Source organism: Dasypus novemcinctus, chromosome 9, assembly GCF_030445035.2.
Source record: "Dasypus novemcinctus isolate mDasNov1 chromosome 9, mDasNov1.1.hap2, whole genome shotgun sequence".
In the NCBI taxonomy this organism is placed as follows: Eukaryota; Metazoa; Chordata; class Mammalia; order Cingulata; family Dasypodidae; genus Dasypus; species Dasypus novemcinctus.
Genome location: NC_080681.1, coordinates 94427149 through 94452534, shown reverse-complemented (window position 1 = coordinate 94452534; position 25386 = coordinate 94427149). Strand labels below are relative to the sequence as shown.

The 25386-nt window shown below is 35.6% G+C and overlaps 1 protein-coding gene across 1 annotated transcript in view; it reads left to right on the top strand.

Moving 5' to 3' along the window:
- RLF (RLF zinc finger) overlaps positions 1–25386 on the top strand; it is an 82513-nt gene that overhangs the window by 49082 nt on the left and 8045 nt on the right. The window contains exons 5-7 of the mRNA XM_004450633.4: positions 170–372; positions 14952–15088; positions 20994–21135. Of these exons, the coding sequence (XP_004450690.1) occupies positions 170–372; positions 14952–15088; positions 20994–21135 (482 nt within the window). The remainder of the gene's footprint in view (positions 1–169; positions 373–14951; positions 15089–20993; positions 21136–25386) is intronic.

Genomic DNA, 25386 nt, shown 5'->3' with positions numbered 1-25386 from the left:
AGTTTGCTCTCTGCTTTATTAGATGAATATTGCATAAACTTCCCAGTTATATCAACTGAAATTTTACCAACTAAAAACAAACAAAACAAGGTATCAAACTTTTCATCTTAACAAGCTTGATATGTTGCATGGTATATTGTCAAACTGTTTTATCTCTCCTTTTTTCTAGTCAATAAATTGATTGCACAAGAAGGACCTTCTTTTCTGCAAATGCGAATAAAACATTTGTTGAAATCCAACTGCATCCCTCAAGCTACTGCTTTATCAAAACTGTGTACAGAATCTAAAGAAATTTCAAATGTGTCATCTTTTCAGCAAGCCTATATCACATGCTTGTGTTCCATGCTCCCTAATGAAGATGCTATTAAGGAGGTGAGTAAAGCAAATAACTGTTGCTGTCATTCACACTTCCTAAATAATGAATATGAATTTAATAGACTTTTGGTAGATGTTCTGTAGGTTGTCTTTCCCCATCATAATGAAAACCAAGACTCTTTTCCCCAGGCTACTGAAAAGTACCATTTTAATTATATATTTAGCTGTTCAACAGATTGACTGTAAAGTTAAAGTTATGTCTTATATGTGGATTGAAAAGTAGATAATTAAATATATATATAGGTATATACATACATACTTGGGTGATGGTTTGTTTTGAAATCTAAAGTAATTTCTCTGTGTTTGAGAATTACAGAAATTAGTAATACTGGAATCTAGAATGTAAACTAAAGAGAATGGCACTTAACTTTAAGTTGTTACTTTATACATTTAACTCTGTAAGAAGAGAAGTGTAGGATTCTAGAACCCATGAATGCATTTTGCACAATGAGCAAATGACCAAACTGGATATCATAATAAAGTGATGGTCTTTTTAAAAAATATTTTAACAGATTACATCTTCTTTTTTCCCACTTGAGTTATTGTTTTCCTTAGAAAATTTGTTTTCTGATAGTTTTTGATAAATTGTATAGCATAATTTAGGAATTCCCTGGCTATATTCCATCTTATCTGTCATTCAGGTCTAATACTTGGATTATTGTTTAATTCCAAGGATCTGTGTTATAATAATCCTTAAACTTTAGTGACAGTTTTTTCAATTGTAAACATCCTGCTCTCCATATAATACAACTCTCTATCTTTCTACTGATTCCACCAGGACCAACAGTCTGTTGATTGAATCACATTTTCACTGTCCCTCATCCCCTTCATGTACTCATTTCCCTCCCTACTCTGCTTTTCCATAGTTGGTCATTATCACTCCCTTGCATGCACCCTCAATTCCTCTGCTGGTCTCTCCCTTCATTGTACTTATTTAACTAAGTATCCTGGTTATCCCTAAATCTCTGCCTACTCTGTATCTTACCTGGACATCTGGGGACAAACATGGATGGGGAAAAACCTGCTAACTAGTATCACTTTAAACCAGTTCCAATGTATTTCTTTAGTCCATTCATGCTCTAGTGGACTATTTCATACTTTTTCCATTTCCCTCAAACACATAGTATCTTCTGTCCCCATCCTCATGCTCTGTTGATGAATTTGCTCCCTTTCTTGGAGGATATTGAGGCAGTCGGAAGAGAATTTCCGTAAGTTGCCTCTAACATCTCTTTACCTACTTGCATCAATGCATATATACCCTATCTTCTGTTATTTGGGATAAAACTATCTGTTCTCCTAGCTAAGGCCAACCACATCACATTTATATTAGATCCCATCCATTCTTGTCACCTCAAGGATAAATGCTACAGCATTTCTTACTCTGCTACATCATTAGTTTCCCTATAGCAACCATCGCATCAGTATGTAGTTATTTCTTCCTTCTTTAAAAAAGAAATCTTTAGCTACTGCCCATTTCTTTCTTTCTTGGCTTTTTTCAGCATAATTTCTTAAATAATTTACATTTACTGTATAATATTTTTATTCATGAACCTTTTCTTTTTTTTTTTTTTTAAGATTTATTTATTTATTTCTCCCCCCCCCCCCTCCCCCGGAACCCGGTTGTCTGTTTTCTGTGTCTATTTCCTGAGTCGCTTCTGTTGTTGTCAGCAGCATGGGAATCTGTGTTTCTTTTTGTTGTGTCATCTTGTGTCAGCTCTCCATGTGGGTGGCACCATTCTTAGGCAGGCTGCACTTTCTTTCGCGCTGGGCAGCTCTCCTTATGGGGTGCACTACTTGCACGTGGGGCTCCCCTACGCGGGGGACACCCCTGCGTGGCATGGCACTCCTTGCACGCATCAGCACTGCACATGGGCCAGCTGCACACGGGTCAAGGAGGCCCAGGGTTTGAACCGCGGACCTCCCATATGGTAGACGGACACCCTAACCACTGGGCCAAGTACACTTCCCTCATGAACCTTTTCTAATCTGACTTTTGCATCAATCAGTCAACCACATTGCTAAACTGCATTGCTAAATCCAATGATTGCTTCTCAGTTTTCATCTTATTCAACCTAACTTCTCAACTTTGTCTTCTTGATAAAGATTTTTACTTGCCTTCTAGGGTACCATACTTTGTTTTCTTTCTACTTCACTGGTTACTCCTCAATTCTACGTTCCTCATCTCTCCAATGAGTAAATATTGCAGTCTAAGACTCTGTCCTTGGGGCTTTTCTCTTTTTCTTTATACACTTATTCTCTTGTTGATCTCATCTAGTCTCATATTTTTAAATACATCTATGGTCCGAATCCCAAGGGTTATCTTCAGCTAGCTTATATGTCCAGCTGTCGAATTACCATTTTTGTGTGGCTAACAGCGTCTCAAACTGATCGTGTCTATAATTTAGCTCCTGATATTCCTAATATTAGGGTTTTGTTTTTATGGGCTCTTTTGAACGAAATACTTGCCCTCCAACTATATTCTCTGTGTTGGAGGGTAGGAGGTGGATAGTGACTAACTAGCTACCTTTTTTTTTAAGCCCTATTTGCTAAGTACTGTAAATGCAAATCCATTGTCACATTTAATCTTCAACACCTCTGAGGTAGAGACCCATTTTATTGATGAAAAAAAGTAAGGCTTGGATTGAGTAATATAGTCAGGGTTACAAGACCAAATTGGCTAAGCCGAGATTCAAACCTGATTTTGCATATTAATATATTAAATATATAAGGTAGTAAATATTATCCTGGCTGGTATGTATATGCCAAATGCTATGTTACATATTAGGGATACAAAGATAATCCAGTAGCCTTTGAGCTGGTGGCCTTGTTTCCACTTTTCCCCCTCTATATTTTATTCTCCCCAAAAGTAGACAGAATGATCCTTTTAAATCTTAGGTAATGCCACTTTCTTGCTCAAAACCATCCCAATAATCAGTACATAAGAATAGACATATAGACCAATGGAAAACTTAGTTTTAAAAAAATCCAACAGCTTTTCATTACTTTCAGAATAAGTCTTGGTCTGTATTCTATGTGCCCTGGCCCCTGACTACTTCTCTGATCTTAATCCTCACTGCTCTCCAGCCTTCGTGTCTTTGATGTTCTGTGAACAAGCCAGGCATGTTCCTGCCTTAGAGCTTCGTCCATGCTCTTCTGTCTTCCTGGAATGCCCTTCCACAAGATAGTCTGGATGGCTCATTCCTTAACATCATTCATGGCTCTACTCTGCTCAATATTTCTATATCGGAGATGTCTTCCTTACTGTGCCATCTAAAATATCTTATCCTCCTACTCTGCTCTATTTTTCAATAAGTATCTGTCGTCATTATTATAGACATATCCAAACTCAACTAAAATGGGCTCCATTACTCTCTGTCCCTTTACCTAGCAGTATTTTCTTTATACCGTATATCACTACTTTTGCCTGACATATTTGCTTCTACTCTTTCTCCACTTTAGATTATAAACTCTAAGACAGACAGGGACCTAGGATTGTTCACAGTTGTGTCCCTAGATTCTATAAATGTACTTGGCCACATAGTATCTACTCAGTACTTATTTTTGTTGAATGAATGAAAGGTACAGTTCTACCCTCAGTGTTTTGTTACTAGTATTTCTAGTTTCCACATGAAAGCTAAAACATTCCATTTATGCTTTATAAGTTTTAAAATTTTGCTCGGAAACATTTTTTTAAAAAATATACTTAGATTACATAAGTATTACATTAAAAATATAAGGGAGGGAAACGGATTTGGCTCAACTGATAGAGTGTCCGCCTACCATATAGGAGGTCCAGGATTCAAACCCAGGGCCTCCTGACCCATGTGGTGAGCTGGCCCACGCGCAGTGCTGATGTGTGCAAGGAGTGCCATGCCATGCAGGGGTGTTCCTGGCGTAGGGGTGCCCCATGCACAAGGAGTGCGCCCCCGCAAGGGGAGCTGCCCTGCATGAAAAAAGCACAGCTTGCCCAGGAGTGGCACTGCACATACCAGAGAGCTGATGCAGCTAGATGATGCAATGAAAAAGACACTCAGTTTCCCAGTGCTGCTGACAATACAAGCAGACACAGAAGAACACACAGCGAATGGACACAGAGAACAGACAAGGGGGGGAGGGGGAAGGGGAGAGAAATTTTAAAAATATGTGTGTGTATATATATATAGGGGATTCCCATATCCCCTGCTCCCTAACGCTTCCACATTTTCCCACATTAACAACATCCTTCATTACTGTGGTACATTTATTACAATTAAGGAACACATTTTGGAGCATTGCCACTGAGCAGGGATTAGTTTACATTGTAGTTTACACTCTTTCCCTCACAATTTTGTAAGTTATGACAAGATATATAATGGCCTGTATCTGTCATTGAGGTGTCATTCAGGACAGTTCCCAAGTCCCAAAAATGCCCCCATATTACACCTAATTTTCGCTCACCCTCCCATAGAATAGAGTAAGTCTACTCTAGTCCATAGTTCATTCCCCAGCCCTGATTCTGGGATATTGGAGACCTTTTTGACTCTTGAGATTGTGATTCATATTTTATCTCAGGTTTATTTCACTTTGAAATTTGATACTTTATGCCATCTGAGTATTTATAAAAATGTGGATCAAGGTAAAGCCACATATAATGCTGTGATACAGATGTCTGTGTAAGTTGCTTGAGTTATGGATCAGTGCTTGATTCAGTAGTTCCTACAACTGGCTAAGAATCCCTGTAACCTAGGGGAAAGGATATAGCTCAGTGGTTGAATGCCTGCTTCCCATGTACAAGGTCTCAGATTCAATCCCTGGGACCTCCTTAAAAAAAAAAAAAAATCCCTGTGACCCAGATTATATATCCCCACTGTGAGAAGCTTTTCTTAGATTCCTTGTTGAAATTTACTTATATCTAAAATACTTCTCAGTGGCCAAATAATGACTCCAGAAACTTCTGATTCCCCTAAAATAACCTTTGCAATTCTACCAGTTACCTTGTTTTTTCAAGTGCTCACAAACTCTTTACTTGGAATATTGGGTTAGCAGATCTCAGTGGGAAGCAAAGTAACCTGGACCTTGAGATTTTATAGTTATTTGAATCTAAGAGGTTCTCTAGGAAGGGAATGTATGGAGAGAGACACTTTATTTTGGGAAGTGGCCCAAGAGAGGAGCCCAGATAGAGGGTGCATAGAAGGGAACAGCTGGTCTCTGGATGGCTGTATAGTGGGCAACATGTAATTCACCCAAATGAGATTTGAAACTATGACCCATGTTTTCACTACATGTTCTACTTTGTTAGGCTCTCTGGACCCTGGAACCTCCAGTGCATAAAAGTTTGTATTTGATGCAGTAGAGATGAAACATGCTTTGAAGGTGGGAAGTGACATGACTGAAGTGGTGTTTTAGGATTATTTGGCAGAAAGTATAGTTTTGAAAAAGAGATTGGGTTAGTAATATAAAGGATATTACTTTCCAACAGTACAAAAATAGAGGATGATGTGCAGAGATCCCTTCAAAAGTCTGATAAGGTTTCTAGCCTGGGAGACTGGAAGAATGTTGGTGCTTTCTTACTGACTATAATGACAAAGGGTGGAAGGTGTATGTGGATAATCAACTTTGTTTTGTACATGATCTTTCCTGGTTTATTAATAACAAGGCAGAAAACAGGATTTTTTCCCTTAAGTTATATAATTAATTCCTTCCAACAGATAGGTTGTTTGCATGGAACTGGGTTATATGAAATGTAATTGATATTGTACAACAGGGGTCATCAAACTATGGGACATGAGCCAAAACTAGCCACTTGCCTGTTTTGTTAATAAAGTTTATTGGAACATAGTTAAAATTTGTTTATTGTCTGTGGCTGCTTTTGCACTACTATAATGGAGTTGAATGGTTGCAACAGAGACCGTCTGACGAGCAAAGTTGAATCTATTCTATCTGGCAAAAAAACATTTGCCAAATCCTGCTCTCCAAGAATCATATATTTTTCAGTCTGTTACAACCAGTAAATATTAGGTAGTCTAACTCTACATGTTTTACCTACTGAGGGCAAGATAGTGATGTTTCCGAAGTCCTGCCTACATTAAACTAATGATATATAGATTCTGAACCCAGGTCTTCTGGCTTCCTGGCCAGTCCTCTTTTCACTCACCGTTTATTTCTAGTTGGAGAAACTGAAGAACCATGTTTTGATTGGAAACATCTTGGTGGTATCTCATTCCAATCATATTTATACATTTACATATGGGAATGGTTTAAAATAGATTTTTATCATGATTTGGATTCATTTGTTAAATATGATATGATGGGAAAACTTTTAGCACATAATTATTTAAAAAGAAATATTGGTACCATCATAAGTCATTCTCTGAACCCCATGTTGTTTTGTTTTGCAAGTGACAACAGAATAAAAGAGAATCTTTAAGTTTGCCTTGAAAAATAGTAGGTGTTCATTAATTGAAATTTAAACCACCATATGTTCTAAGATAGCAGAGTTAAACACATTTGCCATCTACTTCAGCTAAGTTCAGGAAAGAAGTTAAATTAACTTAGGCAACAGCTGGGAATAATAGCACTTTGTATGTTGGCACCTGTGGGTATCCCAATAATGGTTATGTGTAATAGGAAACCTCTGCTGGGGAAGATTTAACCAGACACATACAATTAAGATTAATTGTCTGGGTCAGCTGAAAATCAAAATTCAGAACCCACTGGGTAGTGAATGAGTCCTTTTAGAAATCTGGTACATCTAGAAGGAAGTGTTCCCTGAAATCCTGGAGTTCTGGGTTGTAATACTTCATTCACATAGAATTGAATGAGATGACCTTGCTATTAATTTTACATATGAAAGAAATTTAATAAAGATTATAGACTTGGCAAGAGCCAAGTGTCCTAATTAGTTGTTCCCTATATTTTTTTATTACTAAAAGTGGAAATCTTTGCAAAGGTTTTATAGTTTTCTACATATAAAATGAACGATGATAATGTTTTAAACATGACACACTCTTCCTTTCTAAAAGAGCTAAGAAATCTGTCAGCAGAGTTAAGGTGGGAGTGCATTTCACTTTGATCCCTGAATGAAGTATATCTTCAGCTTCTAATGTGTTTAATAGACACTGTAGCAGAGGCTTGTATCTTCTCTTGATGGGGACAGAAGGCAAACAGGACCTAATTTACTCACCAGTCTAACACTGTTGGGAATTGACACCATCACTGGTATAAATGATAAACAGAGCAAATACATTCAAATAGGACCCAGTGGGAATTCAATTTGGGAGTAAAACAAAAAGTAAACAAGAACATAGAAATTCCAGGTGTAGCTCAACTAAGAACAAAGATTAAGATACATCTGAACAGGAATTAATATAAAACATGTAATTAAATTTAAAATGAAAATCTGCACACTTTTACTATGTTTGTGCTTGTGCTCATTTATGAATAAGGTGTACACTGAAAAAATACACTAAAGATAAAAAGGCTAAATGAAGAAATTGTGGATCTCCCTATTTAAGTATTTTATCTCCTAAAGCAGAGTTATTTTAAATAGAGTTCTTTGCAGAGAGATTTTCCTAGGACTCAGTTTGCCTCTGGATCTCATTTCTAGTTTCACTTTCATTGGTTTTATGTGGGTATTTTGGTTAGTGTATGATTAAATTGGAGGATTTATTTATGTAGAATCAAGCACCTCATTTTCAAGAATTCAGTTGGACATTCTCAAATACATAAGGTCATAGGGTTTAAATAGAAGCAGCAGTGACTTTCTCTAAGAAACATACAAGTGCCCGTATGGGTAGCATGGTAGTGTTGGTCTGTGGTATTGCTGTAGTTTAAAAAAAGTCTGGTTTTCTTTTGTTTCCTTACGCTGTGCTTGGTCATTTTTCCAGGTAATGTCTATGAACCTAATAGGTTCTCCAAAGTAGACTCAGAGTTACTTGAAATGTAGGCGTGTTAACTATAACTCCCACCTTTCTCCAACTCAGGGGCATAAATGAGAGTTACTTTATTGTATGAAAAACCTTAAATTCCCTTTGATTCCTTTTTGAAAAAATGAAACAGTTATCAGCTTTCAAAATTTACAATTAGGAATAAATTTCTCAGTTTTTTTTTCTGAGTAAGAAAATACTGCAGTTGAAACTCACTATTCTAGAGAAAGGTAAAACAGTATACTATAAAATATGCAAAAATAGAAAATAAAAAATAAAATAAAATATACATTAAGGCATTGGCCCAAATACCAATTTATTTTGGTTGCCTAAGCAGGAATATGACTTAGGAAGATGAATATGCTGCCTCTACCCACCTTCTCTTATGTCATTTGGCTGCCTGTTGTACTGCTGATGTTTAATTGGCTGGATTACTGTGAAAGCCTGCTAACTGCATCTATTCTTGCCTCCCAGTTCATTTTCTACAGTAGCCAAGGTGATCCTTTTCCTTTCCTTTTCTTTTTTTTAAAATGAACTTAGACTTTTTATTTTGAGGTAATTTTAGATTCACTTGCAGCTGTAAGAAATAATAGAGAGATACATTCAAGTCATTCAACATATATTCATTGGAGGACTTTGCTAGGCACTAGGGCTACAAAGAAGGACACAAGGGAGAAACAACACAGTGTTCACACAATGCTAGCCTTAGGGGAGAGGTCTGAGCTGGAGATCAAAGGGTTCCAAGTCATCAGCATTTGAAACCAGAAAGCAGATGAGATTAACATTTTCAGAACTCTGAAAGTTAAAGGCTTATAACAATCAAAGAAGCATTTATTCAAGAAAAATGCTGAATCTGAGTAAGAGTGAATTTGGTGGCATTTTAACTTGTCTCCATCCCATCCCCTTCTCCCCAGCTCCTCAGTAACCTTGCAAACAAACAGCCTTTTAAGTTAAGTAGCTGCAAAAACAGCAGCCTAACAGCCACTGAAGGGGTTTGTTGGAGGAAGTATGATTTGTTCGGGCTAAAAAGAGGCTGACTGAAAAATTAAATACAAAAACTGGGAATAGGTATGTCTGCAGGGGACTTCGAAAAGCTCTAATATATTTCTGGGAATATAAAAGGCAACACACATGTGGAGGGCTGCATGCTTGCCAAGAGAAGACCCAGTCTCTCACCTCTGGCTTAAGACTCTGGCACAGGAGGAAATGTAGGGTCAGGTAGAATTGTAAACTGCCTGCCAGAACACTGATAGCATGCCTCAACACACACAGAGCTACTTGGCAAAATCTGGGAAATATTTGTTTATTTATTTATTTATTTTTGAAGTTACAAGACACACAAAGAAACAGGATAGCCCAAAGCAGGAAAAAAGCAGTCCATAGAAACTGTCCCTAAGGAAGCCCATGGACTTAGTAGACAAAGATTTGAAATCAGTTGCTACAAATATGCTTAAAGAACTAAAGGAACCATGTCTAAAGAATTAAAGGAAAGTGGAAGAATGATGTCTCAACAAATGGAAGCTATCAGTGAAGAAATTATTAAAAAAAAGAACCACTTAGGAATTTTAGAGTGGAGAAGTACAGTAATAAATTAATCCACTAGAGAAGCTCTCCAACAAATTTGAATTAGGGGAAAAAAGAATCAGCAAACTTGATTGAGGACAAGTTAATTGAGATTATCCAGTCTGAAGCAAAAACAAAGAATTTAAGGGGAAGATAGACAATTCAAATATAATAATTGGGGACTTCAATACCCCACTTTCAGTAATGGATAGACTTAGGCAGAAGCTCGAAAAGGAAATTGAAGACTTGAACCACACTCTAAACTAACTAGACCTGATAGACATCTATAGAACACTCTGTCCAACAGAGCAGAATATATATTCTTCTTAAATGGAAAAATGAAACATGATCATTCTTTAGGATATGTTAGGACATAAAACAAGTTTCAGTAAAATTTAAAATTATTAAAATCATGCGAAGTATGTTCTCCAACCACAGTGAAATTAAACTAGAAATCAATAACAGAAGAAAATTTGGGAAATACACAAGTATGAAAAATTTAAACACCACACTCCTAAATAACCAGTGGGTCAAAGAACTCACAAGGGAAATTAAAGTACTTTGGGATGAATGGTGATGAAAACACACAACGTAATTTATAGGATGCAGCTAAAGCAGTGCTTGGACAGAAATTTATAGTGATAAATGCCTATCTTATAAAAGAAGAAAGATCTCAAATTAATAAGCTGACCTTCCACCTTAAGAATCAAGAAAAAGAAAAGTAAACTAAACCCAAAGCAAACTGAAGGAAGGAAATTATTAATAAAGAGTAGAGTAGAAATAAATGAAATAGAGAATACAAAAACAGTGGAAAAAAATCAATGAAACAAAAAGTTGGTTCTTTGAAAAGACCAACAAATTTGACAAACTTTTAGCTAGATTGACCAATAGAAAACTCAAATCAATAAAATCAGGTAAGAAAGAGGGCATATCACTACCAACCTTACGGGATTAAAATGGAATGTAAGGGAATAGTAAGAAAAACCGTTTGCCAGCAATTAGATAGAAGCTCTAAGTACATCTATAAAAAAGTAAAGAAATTGAATTACTGCTTTTAAAACTTCCAACAAAGAAAAACCCATAACCAAATGGCTTCACTGGTGAATTCATTTAAGAAGAATTAGTACTGATCCTTCACAAAGTCTGAAAAATAAAAAAGAGACCAATATTACCCTGATACCAAAAACCAGATAAAGACATCACACAAAAAAGAAAACTATAAACTGATATCCCTTATGAATAGAGACCCTGAAACCCTCAACAAAATACTTAGCTAACCAAATCCAGAAGCATAAAAATGACTATACATCATGACCAGAAAGGATTTATACCAGAAATAGAAGGTTAGTATAAAATACAAAAATTAGTCAATGTAATACATCAGATTAATAGAATAAAAGACAAAACCTTATGCTTGTCTCAGTAGACACAGAAAATTATTCCTTTCTTATCACCAGGGCTGGCAGGAAGGTATGTAACCTCTATGTATAGAATTTGTATAGCAAAGTGGTTTGTTTTCATCCCTGCCACCTGAATTTTCAGCATTATTACCTCATGACTTTATCCTAATAGTTTTAATACTGGAAAATTGAAGTGTCATAGATAATGCTTATACTGGATTTATACTTTAATTTCCTAAAATCTGTCATACCCTTGCTATGAAGTCGATATCAATGAGGGATGACCTTCAGGGAATCCTATGGTTAGGATTGGAAAGAGGCTTAAGATGAGAACAGAGTGTGGAGTGAAAGATTCTGAATATTCTTTGAGATGCTTCTAAGTTCTTGCCTGGCTCTTCCTTGTGGTTCATTCACTTCATTTAATGTTTATTGAGTACCCTTGGAAATTAAGCAGTCACCATCTTACTTGCCCTCAAAGAGCAGATAGTTGGAGGAAGAAAAGTATATAGTTTCCAGTTGGTCATAATGCTTTCAATTCTTGTAAAAAAACAACTCAATATAACATAGCAATTAAGGGTATGGACTTTGGAATCAGACTGTCTGGGGTAGAACCCTGGGCCACTTGCTAGCAGTATAACCTTTGGCAAGTTACCTAACTTCTCTGAATCTCTGGTTTTGTCATCTGGAAATTGGAGATAAGAATAGTATACCTGTTTTGAAGGGTTCTTGTGAAAATGTATTCATGTAGTGTATGTAAACTCATAGAACAACGGCATTCTTAGTAATGCTGTATAAGTACTGGAGATATTATCATTTTTATTTTTCTACTGCCTTTACTTCGTCACATCTCCTTATTGATCTCTCTGCCTCTATAATCTGCCTACCCTCACCTATCTATCTGGCAAGCATATTTGAGGCATAACACTAAAATTCTCTTCTACTAAAAAAAAATGTTAACCAAGTGCTTGTTTGTCATGTGAAGATCTAAAGTAGGCACTAAGGGAGGTGTATTAGTCAGCCAAAGGGGTGCTGATGCAAAATACCAGAAATTGGTTGGTTTTTATAAAGGGTATTTTTGGGGGGTAGGAGCCTACAGATACCAGGCCATAAAGCATAAGTTATTTACCTCACCAAAGTCTGTTTTCACTTGTTGGAGCAAGATGGCTGCCAACAGCTGTGAGGGTTCAGGCTTCCTGGATTCCTCCCTTCCAGGGTCTTGCTTCTCTCTGGGTTCAAGTTTCCTTCCTTCCTGGGGCTGGCTTCTCTTTCCTCTGTGAGCTTACTTCCTAGGGCTCCATCTTAAGTCTTCAGCATCAACTCCAACATCAAAACTCCAACATCAGAAACCCTCAACTCTCTTCTTTGCCATGCCTTTTATCTGTGAGTCCCCAAAAGGTGGGGACTCAATGCCCTAATCATAACTCAATCATGCACAGGTACAGATCAGATTACAAACATAAGCCAGTATCTGTTTTTGGAATTCGTAACCATATCAGACTGCTACAGGAGGTAGAAGTATAAGATATGGTACTCGCTTTCTAGGGATTTAGATTCTATGAAGAAGGGAAGGCTTTGCAAAAACTCTCATTTCCTCATTGTAAAAATGATCATGTTTTATTATTTACTTAAATAAAAATGGAAAATAAGTCTAGAAGGATGTTCCTATGTTATTAGCTCAAATAAGTGCTTGTAAGGTAAATGAGTTCTTGGATTGGATGGTTATACAAAAATCCCATCATAAATTAGTCCTACTAATTTCTTCCTAGTAGAAACCTTGATGCAATAAACAGTTGCATTGACAGAAAGTAAAATCATATGTAAGAGACCATATTTACATGTTTGGACCTCTGTCAGTTACTTCATTATCAGGCATACTGTGTATTCTAAAATGTCAGGTAAACAGCAATATTAAGTACTAACTTAAAAAATGCCAATATTTCAAGTTTTCTAGAAAATGTGTACTATTTAGAGAAGGTTGAAGTTCAGTTTGAGAACTTGATCGAGTTAAGCTTTGCGTGACTAAACCAGTAGAGGAGATGGTTGTTATGATCGTATGGTAGACTCAGAAGGCACTGAGATACTAGAAGAACGAAAGTGCTTCCACTCCTAGAATCCCCTAGATTTGACACTCCAACAATACTGCTTTTTCTCTAATACTGTGCTCATTCTTACTTAGGCCTTTGCATGTGTTTTCTCCCTGTCTGATATATGCTTCTTAGTTCATTCTGTACTTCCCCATGGCTTATCCTTACTCATTCTTTAATTCTCATCTCAGATATCACCTCTTCCAGAAAGTCTTTTTTGATCTTCCAAATTTGGGTTAAATTCTTCTTTTCAAAGATATTTAAAAAATACTTGTACTCTCCTGTTGTTGAATTTAACACGTTATAATTCTTTGTAATTGCCTACTTTCTTATTTAATATCCCTGACTAGACTATGAATTCTACGAGGGAAAAATCAGATCGATTGTCTCCCCATTATTTAGCATAGTGCAGGTACTTAATTAATAAAACTACTTTTGACAGTTATGTTCCTTCTTACAGGATTTGGTGCAAAGATTTTGGATATCATTTCTAGGATTGTTCTCCTATGCTCAAGGAGTTCATAGTCTACTTGGAGAGTCAAGTACAAAAACATTAAAAAGTAAAATAATAAAAGGCAAAGGGTAGTACAAGCCACTAATTTAAAAGGCAGAATAAATAATAGCCCCATTAAGTTGACAAAATGCTGTGAGTTTAGACCGGGGCTAGAGATCACTCTGTGCTAGGTATCTAGGTGGGAGACTTCATAAATGAGAAAGAGTTTTAAATTGAACTGAAGGATGGGAAGAATTTGCTAGGCAGGTGAGAGGAAGGAGGGACCTTTCAGACATACTGTATACTAATTGTTAGAAAGTTTTGGTGTAAGTATTTGTAATAAATGGAAGTAGAAAACTGTATTAGATATAATTAACCTACTAATCCAGATTTTTCATATTTTCTCCACCCCCATCATTTTAATGAAGTTTTACTTGAATTGTATATTTCTGAATTACTTCATTTTGTTCCATTTTCTTCTCAATTTTTCAGATGAGTCTGTAGATCTCTGAATGTGCCCTTTTAAAATGTAAAAATAAAGTAACATGAGACCGCTTTTTCATTTTGTTTACCATTATTTCTCATTATTTGCCAGCAGTTGACTTGAGATGAGAAGCAATCTTTTCTTAGGCTCATTTTTTATTTGTGAAGTAGAAATAATATTTCCTACTTTGCAAATTTTACAGGTTCGTCATCTATAGATGGCTTCTTGGGTTAGATTCTTCTTACCAAAGGTATTTTTTAAAAAGAGTTAATACAAAGAAAAGAGAATAGAAAAAAAGATGATGGTGCTTCAGGCAAAATAACCTGGAGTGATTGTACATATTTGACTCATGGTAGCAGGGTTTGTGAGTAGTTTTTTAAAACTGTACAAAAATACTGTTTTTATCTGTATTGAGACTGCAGTGGAACTTCCTTATAGCGTCTATTCCTTTCTCTGTTATTTTCTTATATGAAATATTCATGCCAGAAGTCCCAGTCATTAGTCAATAGAATAAAATTGTGTTCTTCTAATTCTTGTCTCATCAGTTATCCAAGATAGAAAATGTTATAAAGAAGTTTCACATTATTTAACAAAGTTTACAGGAAAGTCACCATTTTCTTTTTGACTTAGTCATCTCATTTTTGATAGATTGCAAAGGTCGACTGCAAGGAAGTACTAGACATCATATGTAATCTGGAATCTGAGGGTCAGGATAATACAGCATTTGTTCTTTGTACGACTTACCTTACCCAGCAGCTCCAAACTGCAAGTGTATATTGTTCTTGGTAAGTATATTTAGTTTTTATTCCCTTTATTTATTAGTACATAGTATAGCATTAGGATTTGTATAAAATTTTATTTTGTTTCAAATTGAAATTCTAGGGAAATTAAATGTTTGTGTATTAACAAAATCTTGCTGACAAGCTAAACCATTTAATTTAAAATATTGTGGATTTAATCTATTCAAGTATCCTATCCAAAAATAAGGAGTAAAAAAATTTTAATTCCTCTTTATTGTCCCATTGAGAGCTTTCTGTTACCTCAAATATATGTTTTCCTTGAAGATTAAATTATGGCAATATGAAACAAATTGATGTTAGATATTTTCCTTTACATTCATTAGTATCTTCTTATTTTTGAAATCCAAATTAAGTAGGTTTCTAGATCAAACTTGCACTAGAAAAGGAAATCCATTTGAATAGTAATCTCTTTTGTAGCTTTTGTACAAAAGATGAGTGATATTATTTTGGTTTTAATTCAATTTATATTCTTTTTGCCTCAAAGTAGTTGCTAAAGAGGAAATAATAAGTTATAATCCATGGGTCTTTCCTTTAACTGTTTTGGTTTAGTTAGACCAGAGGGACAAATTTGACACACAGGAAACCTCTGAAGTGCAAAACTGTCAATAGGAATCAGAATGGTTATATAGGTAATGCTATGGGAGAATAGAGAAAGGTACTATACACCAGAGCCTCTAAGAAAGGCATTGGGGAGGAGGTCGTATTTGAGTTTTAATTCTAATTGTGGGATGGGTTTGCATAATATTCATCAGAGAAGCCAAGGGTATTTCAGAGTCGTAAGGATAGCTTAAAGTTGGGAATGAGCATTTTGCTTTTAGGAAAACCTAGTGAAGCTTTTCACATACTTCAGCCCTCATGGATCTCCCTCGAGTGTCTGCATGTGTTTGTATAGTTTTATTGTTATTACTATCTTGTGTTTACTATATTTCTTTTTGTTTACTGTTTTATATAAAAATATTGTGTACTGTAAATTATCTTACCCAATCCTCATAAAAATCATTGGGAGGGATACAGTGGAGGATCGGAGACATCAGGGACATCTTGTGTTTGTCTAAAGTCTCAAAGCTAAGGCTGTGGAGCTGAGATCTGAGCCAGGGTTTTTGACTTCTAATCCAGTGCTTTTCTTTTACACTGTGGTTTTCATGGCCCAGGGACAAAATTCAAATTGGAGTCTTCAATCACCAAATTCAGTGTTAGAGATATATCTCCAGTGGGATAGGGACTTAAATATATTTTGGAATAATCAACATGAGCATTTTGTAATGGAACCAAAAAGAGATAATATAAAAACATTTGTTAATAGCAGTGAGGCTTTTGCCCACTAAATCAAACAAAAGAAATAATTATTTCATGCCTCAGTAAAACATGTATATTATTGAGGAACAAATTCCAGTTTTTCTTTTTACTGTTAATTTCTTTGGCCATTAACTTTTTTCATAAGCTTTTAATTTGTGTAGAGTTGATAGATTAAAGAAAGTTGAGGAAGCAGATGTGGCTGAAGATATTGAGCTCCCATCTACCACATGGGAGGTTCTGGATTCAGTTTCTTGGGCCTCCTGGAGAAGGTGAGCTGGTACAACAAGATGATGCAACAAAGAGACACAAAGAGGAAAGACAATGAAAGACAAAACAAACCAGGTAGCTGAGGTGGCTCAAGCAATTGGGCGCCTCTTTCGGTTCCAGGTGCTTCCTAAAGAGAAGATGAGCAGAAACAGAGAGCAGACAGCAAGCCCAAGCAATGAGGGGGGAATAAATAAATAAAATAAATCTTTAGGGGGGAAAAAAGTTGATCATTACTTATAAATGAAAAAATATCTGCTAGTTACAGCTGAGTTTTCAGTGCAAAGAATAAATTTGGCTCAACGGATAGAGTGTCTGCCTACCACATGGGAGGTCCAGGGTTCAAACCCAGGGCCTCCTGATCCATGTGATAAACTGGGTGCAGTGTTGATGCGTGCAAGGAGTGCTGTGTCACATAGCGGTGTCCCCCATGAAGAGGAGCCCCCCACACAAGGAGTGCACCCCGTGAGGAGAGCCACCCCACGCAAAAAAAGGTCCAGCCTGCCCAGGAGTGGCACCACACACACTGAGAGCTGACGTAGCAAGATGATGCAACAAAAAGAGACACAGATTCCCGGTGCTGCTGACAAGAATACAAGTGGACACAGAAGAACACATAGCGAATGGACACAGAGAGCAGACAACTGGGGGGGAGGGGGGAGGGGGGGAGGGGGGAGGGGGAGGGGGGATGGGTAGAGAAATAGATAAAAATAAATCTTTAAAAAAAAGAATAAATTAGATCATATATGTAATGTGTTTTTAAAAATATATTCACACAGTCCTTTTAATATTCCTGCTACAGTTTCCCTTTTGTGGTGCCCTGTAAAGCTTTTTTCCTCCCATCTTTATTTAGCCACCATTAGCTCCTCCAAGGATGTTAAGTGGATCTAGGATTAATGCTGTTCCTCTGCAGCAGGAAAGGATTAACAGGATTTCCCCTTGTTGGCCTCCTAAAAGGGAGTAATAAAGAGTAAAGGAAAGAAGGTCTTATCACTTTGTGGCTTTGTTAGAAGTAGAACTTCTTCAGCAATTCAAAGAGAAATAGAAGCTAAAATTTTAGAATTCAGAGCACATTTTACCCTTCCATTGTTTTCATAGGCTTTTTTGGTGGGGATTGTAGGATATTGGGGGTTCAAATAGCCATAACTTAAAAACAATGAATTTTACTAGGGAAAATGACCCCAGGAATTCTCTTTGCACAGGATGGACTCTTTTTTGGGGGCTAGAAGTTTTCCATAATTAAGATGTGGCCATGGAGGAGGGAGGGTTTTATCCTTATGTTTAGGGAAAAAAATTTTATTATGTAGTATTTCTGATAAGGAATATACCTAGTTTTTTGAAAGATCTTTGATGAAATATGACAAAAGCAGTCACATTTTAAAATACATAAGCTAGAATTTATTACTGTCATTCAGAACATTTTAAAAATTATGTTAGTGTTTCCTTTAGAGTCATTTATGATTTTAAATAGCAATAAAATATCAACTGTATAGAGGGTCACCATATTATTGGTCTCAAAAGGTATATATGGCTTTAGCTTAGAAATTAACCTTGACATCAAAAACTTTTGGCTGTCTATTAAATGTTGGAGGGAGAGATCTTATAAATGTCTGGCAGTGATAATATAATGAGAGTAGCTGTGTACATGAGTAAGGTAACCATTTTGAATGGTTGAATGACAATGTATACATAGACATATAAACATGTCATTGCTACCTTAAAAGCAAAATCATACAGTTGAATCTTGAACTACACACTAAGCTCTGTAGATATTTCATAGGCTGGTCTTTGCTTTTTTCAGTGTTTCTGAGCTTAAATTTGTATGTTGTTCATTTGTGTTTCTTCAGATGTATTTATGTGTCTGTTCATCCCCACTGGACTGACACACCAGGGTTATGTATCATTCACTCTTGTGTCCCCAGCACCTGGTGAAGACTAGATATCCATGTGTGTTTTATTTAACTCAATTGTGTATGGAAAAAAAGAGGTCATGGGAATCCCATCTTTATTTGTAGTAACCTTCTTTAGGGAATAGTCATTCTTTAATTCCATCAAGTTTTCTTTGCCTCATTTCTAAAATGTCTAAATTCTGCATCTCAGTGTGACATGTTAATTGGATATCATTGGCCTCCTGTGATATAGAAAAAGAAAAGTTTTAAAGTTCTTGCTTGGTAGCTAGAACCCTGCCAAGATATATTGCCTAGTATAGAACTAAGTTTCCTTTCCAATTTATGTGAATTTGTATATAATTTGTTGACTTGAGCTAGGTAGTAGGCTAATTTGGGGTGGCCGTAAATCATCTGAACCGTGAAAGCAACCACATAATGGGATCATTTTCAATATGCTTTTTAATGGTTGCTTTAAAAAATATATATTGTACTTGAAGAAGGATTTGTCTTAGTGCATGAGTGCTCCAGTAGGCTGTAAATAACTGTTTTATTGGTGATTTCAGTGTCCCAGTATGCAGATTAGAATGGATGATTGAAGTGACATATTGGCATTCTCACTAGTAATGTACTGGTTGTCATCTGTCAGACATGTTCTTATGTTTGTGTGGGTAATCGTTTTAAATCTTCAAATATCAACTGTGTAACTCGATAAAACACATGATAAAATGTTCATTTTTGATCATATTTATTTGGAGTTAAGATAATTGAACCCTGAAATATTTAACTTGGAATAAATCAAGCCTGGAATAAATAAAACATTCCGATCTATTCTTTTAAAAATTATTTGAGAGATCTTAATTCTCATCTTGTGTTTTACCACTTTATCAGAATTGTCTAACTTTAAACTTCTAGCTAGTTGATGAATTTTAGGTATTACATGTCATTTACCCTTAATCTTTATAATCAGGTTTTATTGGCTTTGATAATTTTGTTCTGTTCACAAACTCTTCACATAAATACATTATATTTTGGCAGATACTCTTTTATTTCTGCACATAGATATATCTTTTGTTTTTCAGAATTTTGCACTACTCTTACAAGTAGATGATTGTATCTGAATAAAGCAGTCTTGTGAGTTTTAAAACTCACCTGGCTGGTGGCTATTTTCAAAGCCAGCATTTCTCAGTTTTCACTTCCTTTGTGTAGGAAAGCAGCACTAGTCATCAAAGACAAATATGTAAAGGCACTTTAAGTAAATTTCATTTGTTATAGCACAAATTTGCCATTATTAAATACTGTAATTTTTTATATATCTTTTGAGGCATTGTATATTCATTTCAATATTTGAGGAAAGTTTTATATTTCAGCTTATGAGCTCCCTGTTATTTTAAAAATATGAGAAAATTCTGTTAAAGGTTTTTTTTTCAATCTGTTGTTTAAAGAGGTGTTTTAATTTCTCAAGTTTTGGATTTGTATTTCCTAAAATAGTTGGTTTTAAAATAGAGGATATCTGGGAGCCAATGTGGCTTAGCGGTTGAGCGCCAGCTTTCCACATACAAGGTCCTGGGTTCAATCCCAGGCCCTGATACCTCAAAAAAAAAAAAAGGGGAGAATAAATAAATAAAATACAGCATATCAGTGTTCTAAAATTGGCTTATAAAAATAATATGGTTACTATTTTATGAAAATAACAAATATATAATATCCATTGAAGAGCCACAGTTTTTTCAGTAATATTCTTTTCCGTTTTGCTAGTAGCTTTCCATGCATTCACATTATATTAGTATTTTAACACTATTGTCCTTGACATTTTCAAGTTTCTAGTGCTTTTTTGCTCCAGAGTTTTATCTCACCCATTAAATATTTTTGTATAACTTACTCTTTCCTACTTTGTTTCCAAAATGACTATTTGTGGTATTCCTATGTTTTAACCATTTCCAACAGTACCATTTTATTAATATTATTAGTAATATTTAAGTATTCCAAAATGCAGGCCCACCTAGAATCATGACATTTTATAGATGGAAAGGGCCTGAAAGATTAATGTAGAAAAATGCACAAATAGAATTATTAATTGTGCACATTTTGTTGGCAGTGTAGTAACATCTGATGATACCTGCCCACTAGGATAGGATTTAATTTGATGTTTGGAACAAAATGGGATCTAAGTAAGCTTTTTTTAAAGTCAGCATAAAGAAAGTAGTCTTTTGTTGGTTTTGTTTTTCCCCAAGATACAAATCAAAAAGAAATGGGGATATCTCAGAGGGTTAACAAATTTTCAGTTTGGTGGGAAGCAGTAGTGACTGTAGACAAATTTTTCTTCCAGTTTTTGTTTACTCTTCTGTCAACTTGTTTTTACAAACCAACAAATGGAGGCAGGGGGAGGGAGTAAGCAAATATCAGTTGCTTTAAATGTTCTACCATCATCTTTCTTTTTATAGGGAACTGACTCTCTTTTGGAGTAAACTGCAAAGAAGAATCGACCCTTCTTTAGACACTTTTTTGGAGCGCTGTCGCCAGTTTGGTGTCATAGCCAAAACACAGCAGCATTTATTTTGCCTGATTAGAGTTATACAAACTGAAGTGAGTAATTTATGCTTTTGTGCTAATTGTGGCTGGAGGGAAGAAATTAGTGTGGGAAGATAACTTCCCAGGCAACTCCTTTATATAGATAAAGGAAAGGAGAAATAAAAGGATTTAATAAGATTACAGACTTGAACATACCTAGCTGCTTGCAAAGATTGACTTCTAGGAATAAAAAAAAAAATTGTTTTTAATGGAAAATAGTGGGAAGACTAGAGCCTGTGTTTCTTGGTTATCACCTCAATCACCCCATATCTCCTTTCCCTAGAACAATGTTCTGTATTTTATATAGACATGTTCCTTTGTGAATTAGCATAATTATTATAAATGAAAACAAATAATGGTATTTTTCATCTCCTTGTGGGTGGAGTAGTACATTTATTTAGGTTTGGGGGTAAAGAACAGTTCCAGAATCAACTGCACACAAATTTTAAACTTCTATACAAACAAATAGGAAACAGTTTAAATATTTTTAGGACCTGTAAAAGTGCCCAAATATAAAACCTTGTTCTTTAAGTACAGCCCTATAGAAGTATGCCAAGGCCACCAGCCGAGGAGTTTGGGGTGAGTCTTATACTGTAGTCTTTTTGTTTAGGTTTGGATTTAGTACCTGCTCATGACTGAGCTTTCCATATACCCATCTATAATGAATCATGGTTATGTTTTATGAACTACTTCTGTGACAGCATCCAAAGTTTATAGTAAAGTTGATGCACAGCTGTATCTTTGAAGATTTTATACTTCTCCTTCCTTCTTTAATGTATCCCTCTGTAGCCTATGCTTTATTTGAAATATGTTGATCTGGTCTTCTCCAATGAAGATAAAGGGTTAAACTGTTACCAGAAACAAATTGATGGTTAAACAAATTACATGGCAATTATTCTAATCACCGAGGACGAATTTGTGTCTTTGATCCCAGAAAGAACATATTCCAAATAATTATAGAATCTACTTTGTTTTAAAAAAAATAGTTACAACTGACCTCAAAAGTTTTATTTTTTGATCTTTAACTTATGTATTAAATTTCTATTGCTGTAAATAAATCAACACTTAAAGACCCATTTCTTAGCCCACAGTTTTATAGGTCAGAAACGCAGCATAGCCTGGCTAGGTTCTCTGCTCAGGATATCACAAGGCTGAAATAAAATTGTTAGTTGGGCTGAGTTCTTGTCTGGAGCCCCTGGGGAAAATCCACTTTCAAGCTCATTCTTACCATTGACAGAATTCAGTTCCTTGTGTTTGTAAGACTGAGGTTCCAGTTTTCTTACTGGATGTCAGCCAGGGTCTCCTCTTGGCTCCTAGAGGCTGCCATCATGCTTTAAATTTGTTCCTGGATCTCCCACCTCTAGTCCCAGATTTAAAGGGCTTGTGTGATTACTTATATTATTAGGCTTAGCTAAATACTTGTGGTCAACTGCTTTGAGACCTCAATTACATCTGCAGAATTTCTTTTGCCATGTAACATAACATAACCACAGGAGTAATATCCCATTATATTTATACCTTTGCCTCTTTTTCTTCCTCCTTCCCTCCCTCCTTCTCTCTCTTTCTCCACCTATTTATCTTCTGAACACTTTAAAACAGTTTGCACATATCATACTCCTTGAGTACATGATACTTTCATTTACATTTCCTGTGTACAAGGATATTCACTTATGTAAGCACCTTAAGTGCATTTATCAAGTTCAAGAAATTTAATATTGATATAAAGCTTATGTTCTATATTCCATTTTTTCTTATATCCCAATAATATCCTCTTTAGCCTTTCTTCTTCTCTTTTTAGATCCCATCCAGTATCATCATGTATTGCATTTACTTTTCATTTTCTTTTTAGTTTATTTTTTTTTAATTGTGGAAACATAAATACAACATATAAATCCTTCCCATCCCAGCGCCTTCCAAGCATACCATTCAGTGGGATTAATCATATTCACAATGTTGCAGATCCTTACTAGAACTTTCCTTCAGCCCCAGTTTTTTAAAGAGAGAGGTGATCTAGCCTGTATCAGAATCTGGTTCTCTTGTGAATGGTAAGTATCCCATAATAGCAATGGCTTAGAGAAGAGAGTTTCTGCACTCTAGTGGGTAGGTAGTCCAGGTAGACAGTCCAGAACTGGTTTAGTGGTTCCACCTATCAGAATTCAAGACTTTTTTTATAGGTGCCATCAACATATAGCTCCCATCTCATGATCTAAGACTTAACTCTTCCAATCTCAGCTACAGTGTCTCTATTCCATATAACAGGAAGGAATGGGAGTGGGGGAGGGCAAACCAGACAATGCCTCACAGCTACTCCCCTCTCCCCACCCCCTCCCCCCCATGCATGCACACACGATTTGAACACAAATTCTATTGGCTACAGTTAATATACATGTCCATATCTAGCTGAAAGGAGGTTAGGAAATATGTCCATTATTCCAAGTGACTGTGTAACCAGGTAAAAATCAGGTGTTCTGTTGATTACCCATATGGACAAAATAACCTTAAGCATGAATCTTAATTTTTTTAGGAGGTACGGGGATTTGAGCCCAGGACCTCATACATGCGAAGCAGAGGCTCAGTCACTGAGTTACATCTGCTCCCCAGCATGAATCTAAAGTAGTTTTGGAATGGTAATGCCTTTAGTACCTGTTCATTCATCTCTTAACCATGCTTATAGTTGTTATACTCTGATTCTATAACTTAAGTCATAAATGGAAGGGGTGACTTTAGGGAATCCAGGGTATCTCCCAAAACTTAATAAAAGGGGGGATCATCTTTTTTTTTTGGACATTAATATTTTATAAATAGAATATTAACATGACAAACGTTCAAGAAAAACCTTGGCATTATACAAAAATACTAGATGGACAATTTTAAGTATAACAGGTCATCTAAAGAGAGGAACATCCAGAAATCTACCACACAATACTTGGATTCAAACATTAAAATTGCAGTCTTTTTTAAAAACACTTCACATTTAGAATAATTGTTTAAAGAGACATTTAACTGTAGACAACATTTAACAACCATATAACAATCATACTTTTAATTTTTCTCAACAATTAAACACAAATGCCTACTTGGCTTTTATGCCTAACCATTTCTCCCTTCCATTAGTTCAGTTCTGCAACCTAAAAAGTGATAAGGATGAACAAATAAATGGGTAATGATAAACACTTAGGCAAGGGCCACTGTATTAGCAGTTACAGAAAGTTTGAATAATAAGATGTCTAGTTAAAATATTAAAGGTAGAATGTGCTTTTGAAGAAAATGCCAAAGCAATCCCTCACCTGAAGATTGCAGATAGCTGTCAGGTAATGGCAGAATTTGAACTTAAACCAAAGTGTTACTTTGTAATGAAGTAGCATTAAGAAATGGATTTCAAAACTGCACATAAGATAGAAACTGAAATAGAGGTTATCTCCCTCCAGGTGGCAAAATTAAAACTTTTCCAGTTTTTTACAGTGAACATATATTACGGTTTTATATAAGAAAGGAAACAAACATTTTTTGGGGGGGGTTGTTTTTAGATTGCACACAATGGCTAGAAAAAATACTAAGGATTCTAAAGGAAAATCACAGCTGGTTTTGTTTGTTTTTCCCAACCTGGAAAGTACCTCAGAATTATCTAACTATATATTTAAAATTTAGATCTGATTAATAAGACCACTACACTAGAAATCCCAAGTGATTAAAAAAAATCAATTTTAGGGATTGTTTATACTCCTTAATTATATAAAAATGAATTCATATTTAAATGCAAATTCCTATCATATATATTACAGTGAAAAAAAAACAACAGGAAAAAATCCAATTTTAAAATGGAGTTTATGCAGACCTTGTAATTAAAGCATAACATCACTGAATGGCAGAGCAAAGCATATTAACAAGTTGCTCTGAAAAGTACAAAGCTGGCCTGCATGGGGTCTTTGGGGTGTAGGCTCACTGCCTGAGTGGTGAACACCTGGTTTTGCTTTATATCCTTCAGGAAACCAAAGTCTTCTTACACAAACATAGACAATTTAGCTTAGTTTTCCCATAAAATTGCATAATGGAAGACTCCTATTGACTAGGGAATCACATCATGTGAAACTCTTCTGTAGCATTCGTATTAATGCTAGCATCTACAATTTAAGCAGCTTTCTATGGGAAATAAAATCCAAACATCCAGTGACCTGGTATTTTTATGACAGTTTCAGAAAATGTTAGTCTAGCACAAAACTAGTACCTCTACAGGAGTATCATTCAAAACCAACTATAAGACAAAAT